Here is a 21,818-nt window from a genome sequence, read left to right on the forward strand (position 1 = left end):
TACCATGGATCTGGTGTTTGTAAGGTAGAGGCTCGGCAGCAAAGGTCTGAGTGGCTGTTTCCTTAGTCTAGCCAGTAATCCAGCCCTACAGCCTTGCTTTTGCTTCCTCTCACTTCGCTGTCTGCGTCGCATTTTCGATCCGAAAACAATCCACGGAGATCCCGCTGGTCTCGCTGTCCTGTCTGGAATGTTGTGTGTGCGATGAAAGTTGCTGGTGATTGTCATCTTCGTTTGGAAACCGATGTCTAATATCTCCAGCCGACTGTAACGTCCAGTTGTGTAGGTAGATGCCCATACAATGTACGATAAGCACACTAGACATACAAAAAGGCACAAATAGGGAGAGCTGCTGTAAGCCGCTGCGTCTGTACGCGCCGCCATCTTGGAATGGAATGAACGAGTGCAGGAAAGTATTCAACAGAAGACTTGAGTCTAGGTGCATTTTTTCTAAACACAGTGTCTCTGTGACTTTTAAATCCCCAAAACATGCTGTGCCGAAAACTGGTCCACCCCAAGGATCGGGTCCCCCGACACAAACAGAGTAATGTAGTGTACGCTGTTAAGTGCCATGATGATTGCCATGATTTATACATGGGGAAAACCAAACAACCTCTGGTGAGGTGTGCAGTAGAAGTGACAGATGGGTCCAAGGTGTGGGTCGGATTCTTGTTTGCAAAGGTGATGGACAGGCTGACAGATTAAGTCAGGCAGAAGTCTCCATAGACTATGACGTTGGCAGATGACAGTGTGATCTGTAGTGAAAATAGGAAGTGGATGGAAGAGAACCTGGAGAGTTGGAAGTACACTAAAAAGAAAAAGAAAATTCAGTAGAACCAAGCAAGCAAGCAAACAAATAAACAAACAAACAGACACACACACACACACACACACACACAAACAAACACACAAACAAACAAACAAAAACGTGTTAATGAGAAGAAGATGGATGTAACAGTCTCTGGGTCTTTGACCCACTTTTTGAATTTGTTATATTCTTGTGATTCATTCTTTAGGATTTAAGAGGTTCATGTTTTCGTTCTGTTTTTGTTTTCTGTATTAGTTAGTCTTGAGTTTTGAATTCTCTAGTGTATCTGAGTTTGTTATTTCTAGTTCCTGGTTCTTGTTTTATTATGTTAAGTCCATTTTGTGCCTAGTCTGCTCCTGGTCTTGTCTATGTCTTATCATCAGGGTGTTCTGTTGTAGTCTGTCTAGTCTCTGTGTTTTGTTATTCTTTGTCTCCCTGGTCCTGTTCTTATGATTGTTTGGCCTCTCTGTGTCCTATTTGGTTTCCCAGACCTTTCATGTTAAGTTTTCTGTAGTCCAGTCCCTATGTCAAGTGTTTCAGTCTAGGTGTCTGCGTGTCCCTCTGTTGTTTGTCATGTTTTATCTATCTAGGGTAGTTAGGGTCCTGTCTTGTGAGTCATGCTCAGACAGACAGACAGACATTTCTTCTGAGCATGAGATGTGCTGTGGGGGAGATATCAGATTTTATTAGAGGCCTGTATAATTCAATTTAGGTAAGCTCTACAGCATGATTAAAAATAGAAAGGCACCAGCATGTCACGGCTGAGCAGCCGGTGTGTTTGTGGAGCAGACTCAAATACAGACATGGGGGAGAAGCACAGCAAGTGTGGCCTTATGTGTCAGTAAGCATAAACAGATGTCAGAGACCTCTGGAATATATATAAAGTTGACCATGTGCCTGTGCAGTTGGCTGATTTAATCAGTAATGTGTGGCTTGTGTTTTAATCACATTCTCATGCTTTGGTTTTATGTGAAGGACACAGTGAATTGTGAATTTGTCAATTTAGAATGTATTGCTCATACTGTAAGTGTTTGAAGAAACCTTTGGGAAATATGCAATATGTAGCTTTGTTTTCATGCTGCAGTAATAAGAGAAATTTGTGTTTACTTTCTGTAATGCTTATTCTTTGTGAAAGCTCAACAACACTTCTCTTGAAAGGCGATGTAGTATGGCATGACAATCTTACTGACAGTTGTCAAAACAAATTAGTGAATTAGAGAGAATTAACTGTATAAACATAGGGTATATTAGGTTTATAGAAGTAATATATCAGTGGCATAGCTTTGTGTCCACACTTGAACTGCCTCAAAATTAAACTTTAAAATGCTAACTACAGATTTCAGACTGTCTTTTTTTATGTGCGTTTCTCAAAAGTTACTGCAACTGTGAGGTCTTATTTTGACACTTCTACCCAATGTCCCTATTAAAGTTTGGTAATAACATACATTTGGACCTTTTATTATCAGCCTTTATATACTGCTGTATCTCAAGGAATATTTTTATAACTGTAAATAGATAGAATTAGAAGTCAAAATCAGGCATCTTCAGTTTAATTTGAAGATGCCTGATTGAATTTGTGGTAATATGAACCTCGTTTTTTTTTTTTAAATGGCACGGTTTTTAATCTAACCGTGCCATGACTAATGCTGAAAGCTAGGGAGAACACTAAGAAGAAGCACTGTCCCCATATGAAAGGACAATGTCCTGTAGCTATAAATCATAAATCATCAATTCTGAAGAAACTACTGTGTTGAACATTGTATTGTCCAATTGAACTTCTACAGAATACAGAATAAATGATACTGAATAAATATCATTAAATCATAATCAAAGAGTTTATTAAATCAATACATCATAAGAAGTCAATTCAACAGCTAGTTCATATTTTATGAATGCCATCAAAAAGTTTCAGAGGATGTCCATTATTCAGCACTTTCACCCTGGGAAAAAAAAAAAAAAAAGAGTTATTCAACATATATTAAAAACATTTGTAGAATTTGTCCCATCTTATTGTATATAGCTGGATTGAAATTTAAACGGGCCATAAAAATATCTGTACTCTCTTCTACCTTCAATGCACAGTAAATTATTACTATATAGAACTTCTATCAAACAACTCCATTAAACAAAGCTACATTTTCTGTAAAACAAATTACATGAATTACCTTTCCAACATCACGGCTCTTGGCTCTCAGTTTGTTGACCTGAGATTCAGCAATGTCAGCACGCTCCTGAGCTTCCTCCATCTCGTGCTGGACCTTTCTCAGTCTGGACATGTGGGTGTTGGCCTGTTCTTCCTGTTCAGTGTAACAATATGTTGTATTTTTTTAAAAAAATATGTGGTCATATATGCTAAATATATATCATTTATAAAGTTGTGCATTCCATATGTAAAATCACAAAACATTTTACTCACAGCCTCCTCAGCCTGTCTCTTGTAAGCCTTGACTTTGAGCTGCAGCTTGTCCACCAGATCCTGAAGTCTGATCAAATTCTTCTTGTCCTCCTCAGTCTGCATAGATAACAAACTGTTATTTATAGCTGAGGAAGAAAGAATTTAGGAACTTAAATATATATATATAATATATTTAAATAAATGTGTAATCACCTGGTAGGTGAGCTCCTTCACTCTCCTCTCATATTTACGGACTCCTTTAACAGCATCAGCTCCACGTCTCTGCTCAGCTTCAACTTCAGCTTCCAATTCACGGACCTTCAATGCCATGATAAATAATCAGCTTTTAATAAATGTTAGAGTACAGAGAAAAAAGGGTAGAGTTCAATTGATGGAATCAAAGTGTTATTTGTAATACTTGAATAATAACTCAAGAATATATGCAGTACATACCCTGGACTCCAGTTTCTGGAGCTGCTTCTTGCCACCCTTCATGGCGAGGTTCTCAGCCTCATCCAGACGGTGCTGCAGGTCCTTGACTGTGACCTCCAGGTTCTTCTTCATCCTCTCCAGGTGAGCACTGGTGTCCTGCTCCTTCTTCAGCTCCTCAGCCATCATGGCAGCCTGAAAATATGGGTGGTGTTGGGATTACTGATCAAGCATGAACAAGAATTTTGAAAAGAAAAGAAGGCTTGTAACGTACTAACTTACATCAGTGATAGCCTTTTTGGCCTTCTCCTCAGCATTTCTTGCTTCTTGAACAGCATCATCCACCTCACCCTGAACCTGGACAAGGTCAGCCTCCAGCTTCTTCTTGGTGTTCAAAAGACTGGTGTTCTGAATAAAAAAGGAACAGTTTTAATGATGTGATTCTCACTCTTTGATGTCTCAAAGTTCTTGTAAAGTAATGAACACCAACCTGAGAGTGAAGCAGTCCAACACGCTCGCTAGCATCAACCAACTCCTGCTCAGCTACTTTGCGTCCTCTCTCTGTCTGCTCCAGAGCGGCTCTCAGCTCCTCGATTTCCGCCACCATCAGACCATTTCTGCGCTCCACCATGGCGACCTGCTCCTTCATGTCTTCCTGTCCTCTGACAGCATCATCCAGGTGCAGTTGGGCATCCTGATTTCAAACAAACAAAAGAAATTATCATTGTATGCTTTGAGGTTAATTAAAAATTCACACACCCACAAATGATCTACCAACTCACCTTGAGCTGTCCTTGGACATTCCTCAGTTGTTTCTGGGCCTCAGCAGCCTGTCTGTTGGCATGGCTCAGCTGAATCTCCATCTCATTCAGGTCTCCCTCCATCTTCTTCTTGACTCTCAGGGCATCATTCCTGCTCCTGACCTCAGCATCAAGAGTGCTCTGCATGGAGTCAATCACCCTCTGGCTGTTCCTCTTGATCTGCTCCATCTCCTCATCCTTCTCTGCCAGCTTCCTGTCAATCTCACCTTTCACCTGGTTGAGCTCAAGCTGAATACGAAGGATCTTGGCCTCTTCATGCTCCAAAGTTCCCTTTGATTAAATATAACAACTGTTACTAAAGAATCTCTTAATAATCTGAATTGCACAGACGAGGACTGATCTTAAATTTTTTTTTTTTTTAGGGAAAGACATATTTTTGTAATATATAAAGCATTACCTCAGCTTCCTCCAGAGCTGTCTGAATTTCAGACTTCTCAGTCTCAACAGTCTTCTTGGCCTTTTCCAGCTCATGGATGCTCTTTCCTGTCTCACCAATCTGCTCAGTCAGATCTGAGATCTCCTCTACAGAACAAACACAGCCAAGAGTTAGAGTACTTGGAGCTGATATATGTATATATATTTTTTTTTTGCCAAAACATAACATTTAAATAAATATAAACTTTAAAATCATATCCATATGATCTATAGCAAGATAAGCATACGCTGCAGGTTCTTGTTCTCTCTCTTCATGGTCTCCAGTTGATCCAGAGCCTCTTCATATGAGTTCTTCATCTTGAACAACTCAGTGCTGAGAGAACGAGCCTCCTTTTGTGCTCCTTCCAGCTCTGCCTGGCTCTCCTCATACTTCTGCTTCCATTCTGCCAGGACCTAGATTAATATGGGTTATATAGTTGGTTGTTATTATGGGTTTATGTGTATTCTGATGATATTGGTTATGTTTAAAACTTTACTTTATCAAAGTTCCTCTGCTTCTTGTCAAGGTTGGCAGCCAGAGCATTAGCTCTCTCCACATCAATCATGAGGTCCTCCACCTCACCCTGCAGCCTCTGCTTGGTCTTCTCCAGTGAGGCACACTTGGAGTTCACAGCCTCAATGGATTCCTCAGCGTCCTGCAGGCGCTGGGCAAGCTTTTTCCTATTGTTATAATAATGTTGTTTTAATTAAGTCTGAATTGGTTGGTTTTAAGTCTGAAAACCAATTTAAACAATGAAAGCGTCATGACTTACTTGGCCTCCTCCAGCTCCTCGGTGCGCTGGATAGCATCAGTCTCATATTTGGATCGCCACTGAGCCACCTCACTGTTGGCCTTGGACATTCCTCGCTGCAGCTCACCCTTGGCCTCCTGCTCCTCCTCAAACTGCTCTCTGAGCAGGTCACAGTCATGACGTGCTGACTGAACAGCATGAGCCAGGGCGTTCTTGGCCTGTTGAACACACAGTCAATGTCAGATGGACAACTTTAATGTTTAAATCAATCTTAAAGTCTAATGCTGAGAGGATGGCAACAACTAAGAACTAAATTAGAGGACAATCCAACCGATTTAAAACTTATGTGTTTAAATTAGTAAGTGCTATAATATAAAAGAAGACAGAAAATAATTCAGACCTTCACTTCCTCCTCAACGTGTCTCTTCAGCTCCTCAATCTGCTGAGTAAAGGCCTGCTTGCCCCTTGTGAGCTGAGAAACGATAGCTTCTTTCTCCTCAAGCTGGCGACTAAACTCACCTGTAATTAATAAACAGGTTCTAATATTAGTTGTCTTCATTTTACCGTTTGGTTAGTCGCAATTTGTGGTGACCTCTATATTACGAATATATCTAAGTGTTTAAAATTGATAACGCCACCAAAAAACAACTTCTTTGTCACTTACCGTTCTCTGTCTGAAGTCTCGCTTTCTGGGCATTAATGTCATTCAGCTGACGAACATTTTCATCGTTTTTGGCTTTGAGTTCACTTAGTTGATCCTCAAGAGTCCTGCACATTTTCTCCAAGTTCCCCTACAGTAACAAAATGTAAGATATGTTGTAGATTTTCTCAAGTTTAAAACTTGTAAATTCATCATTTACAACTGAAGAATGAACATGAAACGCAAATAAATAATTCACCTTTGCTTTAGAAACAGCCTCCATGTTGCTGGAGAGGTCATCAATCTCCATCTTGTACTCGCTCTTTTCTTTCTCCAGCTTCTGTTTGACACGCTGGAGGTTGTCGATCTGCTCTCCGAGCTCTGCAACAGTGTCAGCCTGCTTCTTACGGAGAGCTGCTGCAGTAGCTTCATGCTGCAGAGTTGATTCCTCAAGATCACGACGCAGTTTCTGGAACTCAGCCTCTCGCTTCTTGTTCATCTCAATCTGAGCAGCTGTTGCTCCACCAGCTTCCTCGAGCCTCTCGCTGATCTCTTCAAGCTCCCTGGAGAGGTCGGCTCTCTGCTTCTCTACCTTAGCCCGAGCTGCCCTCTCAGCCTCAATCTCCTCTTCCAGCTCCTCAATACGAGCCTAGTTTGAAGTTTTAAATTAATTAAGCTTATTAATGAAAACTAAAATTGTAATCCCTTTAAATTAAAATGCACAATATGTTTTATGGACACTGGTCATTAGTGTTACCTGAAGTTCCTTGATCTTTTTCTGAAGTTGAGCACCAAGGGATTGTTCATCCTCAATTTTGCTAAGAAGTTGGCTGATTTCAAAGTCCTTCCTGTAAGTGGAGAAGAAGAAGAAATGACTCTGACAGCTCTGTGGCTCTTCAGAATGCAAGTGTAGGAACTTTATCAGTAACTTTTTTTTACTTCTTGATTTTCTCATCAGACTGCTGCTTGTCATTCTCCAGATCCATTATGGATTCCTGGGCCAGTTTCAGATCTCCCTCCAGCTTCCTCTTGGCTCTCTCAAGGTCCATGCGGAGCTTCTTCTCTTGCTCCAGTGAACCCTCAAGCTATAAAATCATGTCAGTTGAATAAAGTAGTTTGAATGACAGTGATTCAATACTCTTTCCATTAAAAAAGCAATATGATTATAGTTTTCTTACATCATCAACTTGCTGTTCCAGTTTTGTCTTGGCCTTGGTCAGAGTGTTGACTTTGTCCTCCTCTGCCTGGAGATCATCCAGTGTTTGCTGATGGGCCTCTTGTAAGGCTTTCTTCTCCTTTGTTAACTTGGCAATGGCCTCATCCTGAGATGCCATCTCCTCTGTCAGGTTTTTCACCTAAGGATTGTACAAAGGATGTATTTAAATATAACTTAACAACTATATGTCTCAGGAAAAAATTAATAGATTTTAATTTAGAGTTGTTTTTTCCTCTCAAATATAGATAAATTGAACCTTGTTTTCTGTGGCATGTTTCTCCTTCTCCACTTTGGCCAAGGTGAGCTCCAAGTCATCAATGTCCTTCTTCAGCTCAGAGCATTCATCCTCCAGCTTCCTCTTCTTAGCAGTCAGCTCAGCATTGATTTCCTCTTCATCCTCCAGTCTCTCACTTGTCTCCTTGAGTTTGGCCTCGAGCTGGATCTTGCTCTTAATGAGCCCCTCACACCTTTCTTCAGCATCAGAGAGATTGTCAACTTCCTATATAACACATGGAACAGACAACAATGTATAATTTAGTGTTGTCATGTCGTGTGTCTTGGCAATTGCTCATTATTCATTTAAAAAATATCTACACTCTTTTGTGCCACATACACAGTCAGAATCAGCTAACCTGCATACAAGACATTATAGGCATTGTATATTTGTTCTTTTGTTTCCTACTTACTGCAGCCACTTGAAGTTGCAGGTCATTCTTCTCCTGCAGCAGGGCAACCATCTTCTCTTCCAGTTCCTTCTTCTTGGCCAGAGCAGTAGTCAGGTCTGTCTGCATCTTCTCATAGTTCTCCTTCATGTTCTGGAGCTCCTTCTCAGTCTCAGCACTCTTCAGAAGAGGCTTGATCTTGAAGTACAGTTTCAGCCATGGCCAGTTCTTGACATTCATGAAAGAACGGATGTTGTACTGGATGGAGAAGATAGATTCTCTAAAAACCAAACATGAAAGTGTTACTTTAGTATAGTACAATCTTATAAAGAAAGCAATACAAAAGAGAATACAATAGAGTTTAGTATGATAATGTTACCTCCTCTCCATCATCTTCACAAACTCTTTCCTCATGACGTATCCTCTGCAGAGAGCCTGAGTCATGGTCACCAGCTCAGCCAGTTTCTCATCTCTCATCTCCTCAAGAGTGCCCAGCAGACCAGCTTTGAAGAACACCTATTTAATCATTGAAAGCATAAGTACAAGTGCAGATGGACAGTGTTTTGTTAATGTATATTAATATAACAAAGTGTACCTTAGTGTGCCCAAACATGTACTGTGTGTGATCCACATCAATGGAGCCAAGCAGCTTCTCTGAAGCTTTCTTGTTGTCAATGAACTGTCCCTCAGGGATGACACTGGCATTCAACACTTTGTATCTTCAAGAGAGAATCATGTTGTTACTTGGATTTTTCATCCATCATATTCAAGTTTGCCCTTTACAACAACAATGAAATAATTTTTCTTTCCAATATTGTTATGTGTTGTCACCTCTGCTTGAAGTCACCATAGAGGATTCTGCTGGGGAACCCCTTTCTGCAGATTCTGATGCCCTCCAGTACACCGTTACACCTCAGCTGGTGGATGACCAGGGCATTCTCCATAAGACCTGAGAGTCAGAAATGTATAACGTTTCAAAAATGTCTTCATTTCACTCTGTCATTTTTGCAGTTAATAGGACTGTGGGGCCCTGTGGGGTACCTGGGGTCTTTGTCTCATTGGGAATCAGGCAACGGACAAAGTGAGGATGAGTGCTCCTTAAGTTGGTCATCAGCTTGGCCAGATTCTCCTGTAGATCAACATCATTAGATAATAGGTAAAAAATATTTTAAAAAGAGCATTTAATTTTGATTTCCTAAAATATAAATCTATACATACTCTGAAAAGAGCAGACACAGTCTGGAAGGAACCACCCTTCTTCTTACCACCCTTCTTGCCACCAGCAGCCTCTGTTTTCATACACAGTAATTGTCATTATTGTCACTATTTTTCACTGTATAGTCTTAGTATGCAGTATGCACATTATAGTTATTAGACAGATATATACTATCTATACTGGACATGGGAGTTTATGAGCACTTTTATTTCTTACCTTCAGCTCCAGCATGGGCTGCGTAAAGGAAGCACAGCAGTTTGTTTGAAGACTTCTGGTAGAGCTGCACAACTGAGTCATTCAGTGGGTCCTTGTTCTTGTCCAGCCAGCCAGAGATATTGTAGTCCACTGTACCAGCATAGTGAACCAAGGAGAAGTGTGCCTCAGCCTTGCCCTTTGCAGGCTTTGGCTTCTCAAAGCATTTGGTCTTGCCAAGATGCTGATCGTGCAGCTTGTTCTTGAAAGTTGTGTCAGAGGCCTTGGGGAACATGCACTCCTCTTCAAGGATGGAGAAGATGCCCATTGGCTGAGAAAATGTCACATGTCATATTAAAGTTTCAACATAGGTAACATATGCACCCACATGTACATTTCTTCCAGAGTAGCTGTTTACCTTCTCAATAAGCTCAATGCAGGCAGCCAAGTCCATACCAAAGTCAATGAACTCCCATTGAATGCCTTCTTTCTTGTACTCCTCTTGCTCCAGGACAAACATGTGATGGTTGAAAAACTGTTGCAGTTTCTCATTGGTGAAGTTGATGCAGAGTTGCTCCAAGCTGTTGAACTGCAATAGTAAAAACATGGTCAATTTCATGACAATACAATATTTAACATTTAACAAATGTGGTGAAATGTCTCAAGTGCCCACATCAAAGATCTCAAATCCAGCGATATCCAGCACTCCAATGAAGAACTGTCTGGGCTGTTTTGTGTCCAGCATCTCATTGATACGGATAACCATCCACAAGAACATTTTCTCATAGACAGATTTGCACAGAGCCGAGACAGCATTGTTGACCTGGCAAACAAGAATTTATAATGATACAAAACCATATGAATGCAGCTATAATGTCCAAATCTTTAATATAACATTATTAAAAATGTATTTAAATTACCTGTGGGACAGTCTGGCCTTTGGTCACCATCTCATTGCCGACTTTGACTCTTGGGTAGCACAGAGCTTTCAGCATATCAGCTGAGTTCAGGCCCATGAGATATGCAATCTTGTCAGCCACTGAGGAAAAATAGCACAATATCTAATTAATGTACATTTCTTCAAATGTTACTTCCCTCCACTGTCCCAATCCTCCCAATTATAAACGAAAAGACTTCATAATGACAATTTTACTGTTTTGCCAGTTACCCTCAGTGCCATCAGGTTCAGCCTGTTCTTCACGCTGCTTCTGCTTGAATTTCATGTTGCCATGATGCATAACAGCACCAGTCAGCTTGTAGATGTTTATTTTCTCATCAGCAGTAAAGCCCAAGATGTCAATTGCAGTCTGAAATTCAGAAACAAAGAAAGAAACAAATATTCTGAAAAAGAAAAGACATTTATGCCCAAATGCAAGAATGCAGATAAACACGAAATGTGATTTTACATCTGTTGCAATGAACTCCTCCACATCATTGATGCTCTTGACAGTGACTTCACCCTGACTGATCATTGGATAGTCATAGGGGTTAGTTGTGATCAGAAGAGCCTCTAAAAAAAATAAAAATTAATAAATTAATTAAGTTGTCTTATTATATTTTCTTTAATTCTTGCATTCTTGCTATCTTGCAACCAAAAAGGGCAGAGCCTTCAGCTATCATGCTACTTTCCTGCGGAACCAGTTTCCAGCATAGATTCAGTAGATGGACAACCTCTAATTGAATATTAAGCTGCAAACTTCTCTCTTTTATTTAAAAGAACGTTTGGGTTTGATCAGGTCACTCATGAACATTCTTTTAGTCACACTGTGCTCAGAGTGCTGGGAGACTTGCGTTAATGTACTGAGAATTTCTTCTGGACTCACCTCTTTTAACTCCATATTTGTTTTTAATGCACTCCATAACACAACGTGCCACATAATCGACAACATGTCATTAAATTTTGTTTTCTCTCTCCCATATTTTTTCATTGCCTCGCTATGCTCTCCTTTTTCGCTTCTCCTTCCCCCATCCCCCAACTGATCATGATAGATTCCTACGCCTTTCTGAACTTTTTTCTTATGGTTAAAATGTTCTTCCTTCCCACCATTGCCAAGTGTTTGCTCATACGGAATAATCTCATCTGTTGGGGGTTTCTCTCTATTATTGCAGGCTTTTCACCTTAAAATATAAGATGCAATACAGTACTATACAATATAAAACTGATGGTGTTAATAAATGTGGTACAAGTAAAACTGAATTGAATTATGTCACAGTTAGTAAATGTCATAAAATATTGAAGTTGTCATACCCAGGAGCTCAGGCTTGTGGCCTGTCATCAGCTGATAGAAGATATGGTAGCTTCTCTCAGCAGACAACTGGAAAGTGACACGGGACTTCTCCAGCAGATCTAAGAACAACAAATTATTTTTGGACAATTTAGACATGAGAAATGACAGACTACATTTTATGTTTTAACGAAAGCATGGCTCATGCATCCAGCCATTTTCTTAGCTCATCAATACTGTGTTACGGGATTGTTTTGAACTTTTTTCAGTTGTATAAGTGAATTGACTCTGCAATTATGATAGAAAGTGTGCTAGACCAACAGATGGCAGTCAGTTAGTGTGTTGATGTACACCACTTGTAGCTCCTGTTTCTTACATATGTTTCATATACATTTTCTTGGTTGTAACAATACTGTTCTTATGTGTAAATGTGCTAATACATACAAAATTACTTCTACTTGAAGTTAAGCTTCTGCTATGTAATTATAAATATGTTTATATCATGTTTCAGATGTACTGTCCAAGCAATTATCTAAATATATTCATTACAAAATAAATAAACCCACATCTTTTCTGTGTCCTAGAAGTATTAGCTTACTTCTCAGTTCCTACAGCCTGAATTAATTTGCGTGAGTAGAAATACTCTGAAGCACAGATAACTTTAATTACTTATAATTTAGACTGGTTCAAACTTACATGTTTCAATATCAGCTGAAGACAGCTTGCCAGTAGTGCCGAAGTGAATCCTGATGAATTTACCCTAGAGATGTAGAGCTTTATTAATATTGCTGTTTATGTGAGTAAATACTAAACATCTTACTTACATTAACTCAGTCTTAATCACTTACAAAACGAGAGGAGTTGTCATTCCTCACAGTCTTGGCATTACCGTAGGCCTCCAACAGAGGGTTGGCAGCAACAATCTGATCCTCAAGGGAGCCCTGCAAGAGTGGTTATTTGAGCTGAAGTTCCAAATTTATTTTTTCTGTCACAAATACTTTGATCCTAAATAATGAATCTACCTGCATTTTGCCAGGTGTTGGCTCAGCCTTCTTAGCTCCAATAGCTGCAATTGTTGCAAAGTACTGGATGACACGTTTGGTGTTGACAGTCTTTCCTGCACCAGATTCTCCACTGGGGTTTAGGGATCATACTGTTAGATTTCAGATTCAATAACTTAAAGTTCATAAAGATTTTACACTCAGATTCGTATTATACTTACGTAATCAGGACAGACTGGTTCTCACGATCTAAATGAAAACATACAAGCTTCACATAAGTTCTGCTTCCATCATTTATTGAATAATCTGAGTTGTTTCTTAGCAATTATAATAAGTGCTATGAAAGTAATTATTAGCAAATAGAATTTTAAAAAAAATGCCCACTTGTTAAGGTTTAATTTTCATTTAAAAGTTTTAACAGTAAATCGATCTTACCAGTGAGCATGAACTGATAGGCATTGTCAGAGATGGAGAAGATGTGGGGTGGAGCCTCAATCCTCTTCTTTCCTCTGTATGCTGCTACACATGTAGCATCATATACAGGAAGCCACTTGTAGGGATTGACGACAACGCAGAACAACCCAGAATAGGTCTGTATCATAGAGAATAAATAATATTTGAATATATACAAATCGTTACGATATTTTAATATGGAATAGGAATATTCCTATAGGAATATAGGAAAGTGAAAACTTACGTAGATCATCCATGATGCATAACGCTCTTTGAGGTTATACAGCACAGCTGGCTCATTAAGGTGGGTCATCATGGCCATGTCCTCAATCTTATCAAACTTTGGAGGGTTTCTCGGGTGGATGTCATCCTCCTTTACAGTGACCGTCTGAATAGAAATTCAAAATCAGCCTCAACTTTTGTATATTAAACACATGAGTGAAGTACATCGATTATTCATCTACCTTTCCTCCCTCTGTCTCAACAGTGGCTTTACCACCCTCCTTCTTGACAAGTTTGCCCTTGACATACATCTCATCAGGATCAGTCACAAAGAAGGCCGACTTGGCATCAAATGGAGCAGCTTGGGCCTCAATCCTCTCCTTCTCTGGCTTGCGGAGGTAAATGGCGGCCGCGCCATACTGCTCCATCTCTGCGTCAGTGCTCATAGTGGCACTTTAATGAAGACTGAAAATAAAAATCATAAATCATATGTTTATTACACAACTCATAATTAATTTCTATTGTTTTTGTTTTTTTGGATTTACCTCGGCTGATGCAAAGAGAAATTTCCTGGTATCCTGTGTATGTCAAGATGCTGTAAAAATAAGGTTAAAGATAGATTAGTGTACGTTTTGCATTGTTTTGTCAGTATTTTATTCTCTGAGTTATATTAAAATACAAAATGTTTAGGAAAATTGAAGTAACTTTAGATTAAAACATGCAGTCTATTAACTTACAACAGCTAGAGAAATGGTAGAAGAACTTAATTCACATATTTACTCAGCTGAACTGAGAAACTGTAGAAGAAAGTTGTACTGTACTCACCCGCTTTAGATGCCTGCCAGTTAATGCAAACACCCAGAGCTGCTGCTTTTATACACATCGGCTCTGCCTCCTCAGCATTTGCGCTCCTCTCAGTTTGGTCAGGAATCTCTCACACCTTGCTGCTTGATATAGTCAAAAAATAATATACTTATCATGTTTCATTTTCTATCGAATTGATATTTCACGAAGCTTCATTAAAAATACATTTACAATTCAGTTCTTTATATTTTATTAAGGGACAACTATATTATTATAGAGTCAAATGTAATGTTACATCAGTGACATTACACTTAAACCTTACTAACAATATTTATGGGTAACTCAGATTTCTTGTTTTCTAATAGTTGGCTCTATCTATCTATCTATCTATACGTATGTATGTATATATATATTTCTTTTTTTCTAAAAGCTGGCAAGATATATATATATATATATATATATATATATGTGTATATATATATATATATATATATATATATATATATATATATATATATATGTATGTGTGTGTGTGTGTATATATATAGTTTGGTTTTTTTGACAGTCAGTATATTAATCTAATGTAATTTGTTTAACTGACACTTATAAATAGCGAGCACATGAATGATGTCCAGAACATACGCAGCTATAAAATATAAATGTGCATTGCAGTGTTTGTGAATCATTTGTTCCACTCAAATTTTCCGGTTCATATAGCATTATGTTGACACAGTTTAGCACTAAGCACGAAGTGTGCCTTATGGTAACCAGTAATGAGATTTAAATTTGGAGAAGTCCTGAAATGTCACTGGTATACAGTTGCAGGACATTAAAATCTCAGGCATCTGTCATCAAATTCAGCATCAGACTTTCTCTTAATGCCAGACAAGTGTTGTATATCTCTACTGGGAACAGACTTTAAGGACGATTGGTCAGCTCCGATAACTAAATACCAGAACAATGTCACAAATACTACTGATGCATTTCTGCAAAACATAAAGATAAACCTTTTGTTATTTGTTTTTTTAATTTGCCTAGTAAGTGATAAATGATTTAAGTAAAGGACCCAGACATGGCTTTATATTTTCCATCTTATCAGCAGATGAAAAGGTATTAAGGTTAAAAGTAAATCCAGGAAAGGTTATCTTATGTTTCCTGGATTTTATAAGTCTTTATAATTTCACAATGAGAAACAGCATTGTATCACAGACTGTAGAAAGTTTGTTGTTTTGTTTTTTTTTCTCTTTAATTGTGAACCTCTGCTGCACTTTACTTCTGACAAACACCGCCTCTCTGACATGCTGTTTTTAGACTTAATCATGTTACTGACCTGTTGCCAATTAATCTTTTAAGATTTTTAATATTTTAACCTGTCAAATGTTCCTCCAACTGTTTCTTTCTAATACTTTTCCAGCCTTTTTATTTTGCCCCCATCCAAATGTTTTGGAAACATGCTGCTGTCATCAAATTTGAATGTTTTTAAATTAATCGTAAAATGTCAGACTTAACATATAAAATCTCTTAAATGTTCCCCATCCCTGGTGGATAAAACTGTACAGTTTTATCCCCACTTTAAAATATGTCAGACATATTGTAAGATATATAGATTTTTATCCACTATCTCTAATTTTTATAACCAAACTTTTAGAATTTGAAACAGTGCACAGAAAATAAAATAATAAAATCAGAAATGTTCACTTTCAGTGCACATGATCACTGGTCAGTAGAGATCCAGTTGATCCAGATACTGTTCTTGTCCAACTTTTCATTAAGCCAGGAAGCATTGCTGTTACAAAATAAAAAAACTGCCACTCAATACATTAAAGAGCAATGAAAAGGATTAAGAATCTGTAGGGGGGAAAGAGTCCTACATACACAAAGTTATGATCGCAAGCTTCTTATTTTAACCTGTTGAATTACAGTTATGTACCCAGGCTGCTGTCTCACATCTCATAGTTAGAGAGAAGTTTGCCTTGCTGAAATGGCTCTCTAGGGAGAAATGTTAAGCACATGGCTTTTTTAGTTTGGAATTCATGGTGCAGCTGGTGTGATGAGATGATAGAGAGGAGCCTTCACACTCTTATTCAAAATGATTATTCCTAACTTCATTCACAAGTTAAAACCTATGGTCCATTATGAAATAAAACACATTACAGAGGAGATTCATTTTCACATACTTATTAAATGTCAGTACATAGTCACAGTTGCCTTGTTTTCCCTAATGGATATTTGCACACCATAATCCTCTTGGAATACCCTTATTGATTGGAACACCCGATTTGGATGTCTAAGTTAAAACTTTTGGCAATATAGTCTGGATATATATAAAAATTCGCCACTCGCCCTGCAAGCGTCTTTATCCTTTCAGCTTGGGTACTCTACCAGAGGTCTGGAAGCTATCAGTATCTTTGCTGCAATGTTGTCTTCTGGTAGTACAATCCCCTCAGCTCTGACTACCTTTGTTTTCTTTGTTACCATCCAACCTGTTCACCCCTGGCATACAGCTTGATGTCATCCATGTAGAGGTGGTGGCTAAAATGTTCTCCATTCTGTACTAGTTCTATTACAGAAGTCTTTTCAATGATAGGGCTGAGGAGGTTTTGGACTATGTAGAACAGCAGTGGGGACTGAGTTGTCTTCTTGGTAAATCCTGCACTTGATGGTGACTTGTGGAGTTGGCTTAAAGTTGGCTTCTATTGTTAATATCCACATATTCCTGATGAAGGCTGTTAGGGTTCTGTTGGTCTCGCATAGTTCTAAGCATTCCAGGATCCACGTGTGAGGCATTCAGCCATAGGCTTTCTTTTAGTCAATCCTGGCAGTGTGCAGGTTGCTCAGTCTGGTCTTACAGTCTCGAAGGACTTCACTAGCTACCAAGCCTGAAAGAGATGGACAGTATATAAGAATGGAGGTATTGTGAATCCAATGGGTTTGTTATTTTTTGCACTAAAATGTTTGATGAACACACTGTTTTAGCCTAATGGACAAAATAATGTTGGCTAAGGTTACTCAGAGTTTAAAGGTGAAGCTGGTCAAATAACCTTCTATGTTTCTGCCTTATTTTTTTAAGAAGAAAAACTTTACTTTACGTGGACACTTTTATTATTATTATTTGAAGACAACACCATTTTGAAAATGTACACCTGTAATTTAAATGTACACCTGTAATTAAAAAAAAAAAAAAAAAAGTGTTTTTTTTTAAATTACACAAATTTCAGTCTCAGGTTAAATATGATTGTAACAGCTTAGCGTGACATCCATCTTGATAAAAGATGAGTGTCATGAACCTGTGTTTGCATTTATTTGCACTGCTTTCCGCTCTGGATGTGTATTTATGTTAAGCTTTAAATATAAAAGGGTCCATTCTACAACCTGTTATTTCTTTTTTAAGTTGTTGAATATAAACATTATTTTGTGCTAATATTGCACTTATTTTTTTTTTCACAACCAAAGAGTTTTTGAAATCTGCATAGCTTTATGGTTTTGCTTTTCAAAATTTTCGTATGAAGTTATACAAAATGCAGCAAGACATTAAAAAACAGTTTTATTGATTATAAAATAGACTATATCGGATTTATGATATCGGTATCGGTATTGGACGTAAATAAGTGGTATTGTGTCATCTCTAATACAATACAATACAACTGTTCTCTTAACTGTTGTGTTTATACTGCGGCACAAGTCACTGAGAGTTAGTGTTTTATAGAAAGAATGCAGTACCGTAAGTTCTGTTATGCTGTCATTGACCCTCGAAGCACAGTGTAGCACAAGCAAGTGTTTAATAAAGAGCTCCCCCACCAGCTTGGGGTCAAACAGCAAGCTCAATCTCTGTGTGGTGCTTCCTTGTTAAGATTCCTCTGCTTGCCACATTGGTGTCAGAAGTGGGATTCCAAGAGCATGGCCACTATTCTGAAAGAGGAAGAGCAGCTGAGGAAGATTGAGGAGCTTATCACCCGCCTGAAAGCGGTGAATGGAGCACGACCGAAGAAGCGGGGAGACTCCTGGGCAGTAGCAAGTCAGACAGGGAAAGATCTGTTGGGCTTACCAGATGGAGCCTCACACCCCTGCCCACTGGGGAGCTGTCAGAGCCACCAAGGGATGCTGCAGGCTCCAGGACCACGAGCAGCCAGCCTGCCTCCGCTGATGGTGATGCCTGGGAGCGGCACACCCTCATTGCTGGCAGCTGAGGGGGACAACTCCAACTGCCTCCTGGACCAAGTGCAGCCGGCGCTGCCATCAGGGGCTCCTGTCCGGGGGAGCATGAAGCTGCCACGCTAGAATGGGGAGGCACCTCCAGAGACCTACCTTATCCAGGTACAGCTGGCCGCTCAGATAAACGGATGGTCAACAGAGGAGACAGCTGTCCAAGTAGCTCTCGCCTTGGAAGGCAGGGCCCTGCAGATCCTCACAGATCTTCAGCTAGAAGAGCGCTTAAGTTGGCCTGCTGTCGCCAGAGCAATGCAGAGCAGGTTTGGCCTCCGTACCCATGCAGATGACACCTGAGATAAACTGGCCAGCCGCCCACGGAGACAAAAGCAGAGTGTGGGTGCCTACACTGCAGACCTTTGTCTTTACGCACGAAGCGGGTACCCTGCTTTTGATGCTGCAGCACAGGAAAAGCTTGCTCTCCAGGCTTTTGTTCGGGGTCTCCAGCCAAAACGACTACAAGAGCACATCCGTCTGCATGCACCAAAAACCCTGGCAGCAGCTCTAACTGAGACAGAAAGAGTGGAGCATGTGCTCAGCTTAGGTGCATGCAGCCCTGGCACAAGTCACCAAGTGCGTCAAACGTACTACAAAAGGAGCAACCAGGAGGAGATGGCCCTCCAAACCACCATCACACCACCCTGGTGACCTCGGCGAGGGAATAGACGAGCAGGTGGCCAATCCAGGGACAACTGCCATCGATGCGGAGAACCAGGCCACATTGCACGCTACTGTCCAGCACCGAGCCCACGAAGCCTGGCACCCCAGCCGCCATTAAACTAAGGCATGGTGGCACAACGGAGGAACTGCCCCCCACCACCAATCTGTCCTCCAAATCATACTGGCGGGTCGGCCGGCTGGGCCAGACATGGGGACTGTATCTGGACTGTGACCTTGCCGGCACCACCTGCTGAGCCCTGATAGACACTGGATCCGAACTTTCCTTGGTACGGGCCAGAGTCCTCCCTGGTATGGATGGCCCAAGATCGCAGGGTTGGCAGCCTACTCAGCTCCACATCACTACAGTTACGGGGGAGTGCACCAGAGTTAAGGGGAAAGATCCCTCCTGGTGACTGTTGCTAACTGCACTGTCGACCACCGGTTCTGGCTAGCCAGCATCCAGGACCCATGCATCATTGGTCTGGACCTGCTGGCCAAATGCGAGGCCACAGTAGACGTGTCCAGAGTGATCCTGTACCTGGGCATGAGGCTGTGACGCTCCACAACACCAAGGAAGTGCTGCTGCCTGCCTCCACCTTCTCAGCCAGCGTCAGGAAGCCTGAGGGCCTGTCGCCGCTGGCAGTGGAAGGGGCCTCTCCTTCACCAGCAGTACAGCAACTGTCCACAGAGACCAAGCAAGCTGTCGAGGACCTATACCAGAGGAGCTGCGAGGGCCTCCAGGCTGATCAGCAGCGGCAGCTGCGGGAGTTGCTCGACTTTTTTGCCGACATCTTTGCAGCCAAGGATGAGGACTGCATGCACACCAGCCTGGTACAACACGACATTGACACTGGGGATGCACGCACCATCCGCCTCCGCCCTCGTCGCCTTCCCCTTGCCAAGCGTGCCGCAGCAGAGCAAGAGATCAGGGAAATGACAGAGGCGGGCATCATCGAACCCTCGAATAGCCCCTGTGCAGCCCCGGCCATACTGGTTCGGAAAAAGGATGGTACCTGGCGGTTTTGTGTCTACTATCGTCTACTCAACAACATCACACGCAAGGACTCCTACCCATTGCCCCGGATTGACGATGCCCTCGACGACATTGCTGGGTCCTGCTGGTTCAGTTCCCTTGATTTGCGCAGTGGCTAGTGGCAGGTGGAGCTGACGCCAGAGGCCCGCCCAAAGACTACTTTCTCCGTTGGCCAGGGACTGTGGCAGTTTAAGGTGATGCCCTTCGGCCTCTGCAATGCCCCAGCCACATTCGATCGCCTAATGGAGAGGGTTCTGGCTGACATTCCCCACGACCGCTGTGTGGTCTACCTCGATCACCTCCTCGCCCATGTGACAGACTTCGAAAAAGCCTTGGCTAACCTGACTGCTGTTTTCCATGCTATCCATGCTCCATAATTGTTTGTCAAAATATCAGAAGACTGTCAAAGCTGCTAAATCTGCCTACTTATCAGGTCTTATTTTGACCAATTGTCACAAGCCCCACGTGCTTTTTAAGATTTTTAACTCTGTGATTAATCCTCGTGCTACCGCACACAAGGAGGTTTCTCCGGCTCTTTGTGAAAGTTTTTTAAGGTATTTTATTGAAAAAATTACTACTTTAAGAGCCCCATTTTTATCGGTAGTTCCACATCAAGTTCCAGCTTCTAAATGCTCTGCTGTCCTTCAGCAGTTTGAGCCTGTGACTCTTTCTGATGTAAAGGAAATAATTGACCACTTAACAATCTCCAATTCCCCACATGATATTCTCCCTGCCCATATTTTTAAGGAAGCATTGAATACTATTGGGCCTTGTATTTTATTAATTTTGAATGCATCATTGTCTTCGGGCTGCGTACCGTCTGCCTTCAAGCATGCTGTTGTGCAACCCGTTATTAAGAAGACTAATCTTGACCCCAGTGTTCTTTCAAATTATAGACCGATTTCTAAGCTTCCCTTTATGTCAAAGATCCTGCAAAAAGTGGTCTATAAACAACTTCAGACCTTCTTAGACTCCAATGGTAGTTCTGAAAAATTCCAGTCGGGCTTCAAGCCTCGACATAGTACTGAGACAGCTTTGCTAAGAGTTTTTAATGATCTCCTTTTAACCACAGACTCAGGTTGCTCTATGGTTCTAGTCTTACTGGATTTGACTTCTGCGTTTGACACAGTAGATCATAACATTTTATTATCAAGGTTAGAGCAAGTAGTTGGCCTTAAGGGCACAGCCTTATCATGGTTTAAATCTTATCTTTCAGAGAGGTCATTCTCTATCACATTGGGGCAATACTCCTCCTCCTCTGCTCCTTTTCTCTGTGGTGTGCCCCAGGGGTCTGTTTTGGGCCCTATGCTATTCTCTCTGTACATGTTGCCCTTGGGATCTATTTTCCAAAGATATAATATTTCTTTCCATTGTTATGCCGATGACATTCAAATTTATTTCCCTTTGGGTTTGAATATCAGAGATCCATTGCATACATTGTTTAACTGTCTTCATGATGTGAGAACCTGGCTATCTCAAAACTCTCTAACCTTGAATGACAGTAAAACTGAAGTTATTGTCTTTGACAGCCATATTCCATTGAACCAACTAACTGTTACCCTTGGCCCACTTGCTAGCTACCTCTCCAACATTGTAAGAGACCTTGGGGTACTCCTGGATAGCGCCTTCAAATTAGAGAAACAAGTATCTACTGTGGTTAAATCCAGCTTCT

General features: G+C 40.7%; 1 protein-coding gene across 1 annotated transcript; it reads right to left on the minus strand.

Moving 5' to 3' along the window:
* Window positions 1–2,616: 2,616 nt before the first annotated feature.
* LOC100706261 (myosin heavy chain, fast skeletal muscle) lies at window positions 2,617–13,904 on the minus strand. Its single transcript, XM_019357842.1, has 39 exons — window positions 13,686–13,904; window positions 13,466–13,609; window positions 13,204–13,360; window positions 12,990–13,017; window positions 12,790–12,901; window positions 12,616–12,708; window positions 12,464–12,527; window positions 11,791–11,889; window positions 10,949–11,052; window positions 10,711–10,849; window positions 10,463–10,581; window positions 10,216–10,365; window positions 9,961–10,131; window positions 9,567–9,873; window positions 9,353–9,423; window positions 9,176–9,263; window positions 8,966–9,083; window positions 8,730–8,853; window positions 8,514–8,650; window positions 8,159–8,414; window positions 7,729–7,971; window positions 7,435–7,611; window positions 7,196–7,341; window positions 7,014–7,104; window positions 6,516–6,905; window positions 6,281–6,407; window positions 6,017–6,135; window positions 5,638–5,834; window positions 5,362–5,545; window positions 5,113–5,278; window positions 4,848–4,972; window positions 4,412–4,720; window positions 4,120–4,323; window positions 3,912–4,037; window positions 3,654–3,824; window positions 3,414–3,518; window positions 3,222–3,317; window positions 2,971–3,102; window positions 2,617–2,745 (listed from the first exon to the last, which is right to left on the minus strand). Exons 1-39 carry the CDS (start codon window positions 13,887–13,889, stop codon window positions 2,728–2,730), a joined length of 5,811 nt encoding a protein of 1,936 aa, XP_019213387.1. The 5' UTR covers window positions 13,890–13,904; the 3' UTR covers window positions 2,617–2,727.
* Window positions 13,905–21,818: the final 7,914 nt, after the last annotated feature.

The sequence above is a fragment of the Oreochromis niloticus genome, linkage group LG4 (genome assembly GCF_001858045.2).
Source record: "Oreochromis niloticus isolate F11D_XX linkage group LG4, O_niloticus_UMD_NMBU, whole genome shotgun sequence".
NCBI classification, from domain to species: Eukaryota; Metazoa; Chordata; class Actinopteri; order Cichliformes; family Cichlidae; genus Oreochromis; species Oreochromis niloticus.

Excerpts from the sequence above, each read along its gene's own strand:
- LOC100706261 (XM_019357842.1), bottom strand. The coding sequence starts at position 13,889 with ATGAGCACTGACGCAGAGATGGAGCAGTATGGCGCGGCCGCCATTTAC. Across the intron at positions 9,424-9,566 it reads AGCCCATGCTGGAGCTGAAG|AGGCTGCTGGTGGCAAGAAG; the intron begins GTAAGAAATAAA and ends GTATGAAAACAG. Across the intron at positions 6,136-6,280 it reads GAGACTTCAGACAGAGAACG|GTGAGTTTAGTCGCCAGCTT; the intron begins GTAAGTGACAAA and ends TATTAATTACAG.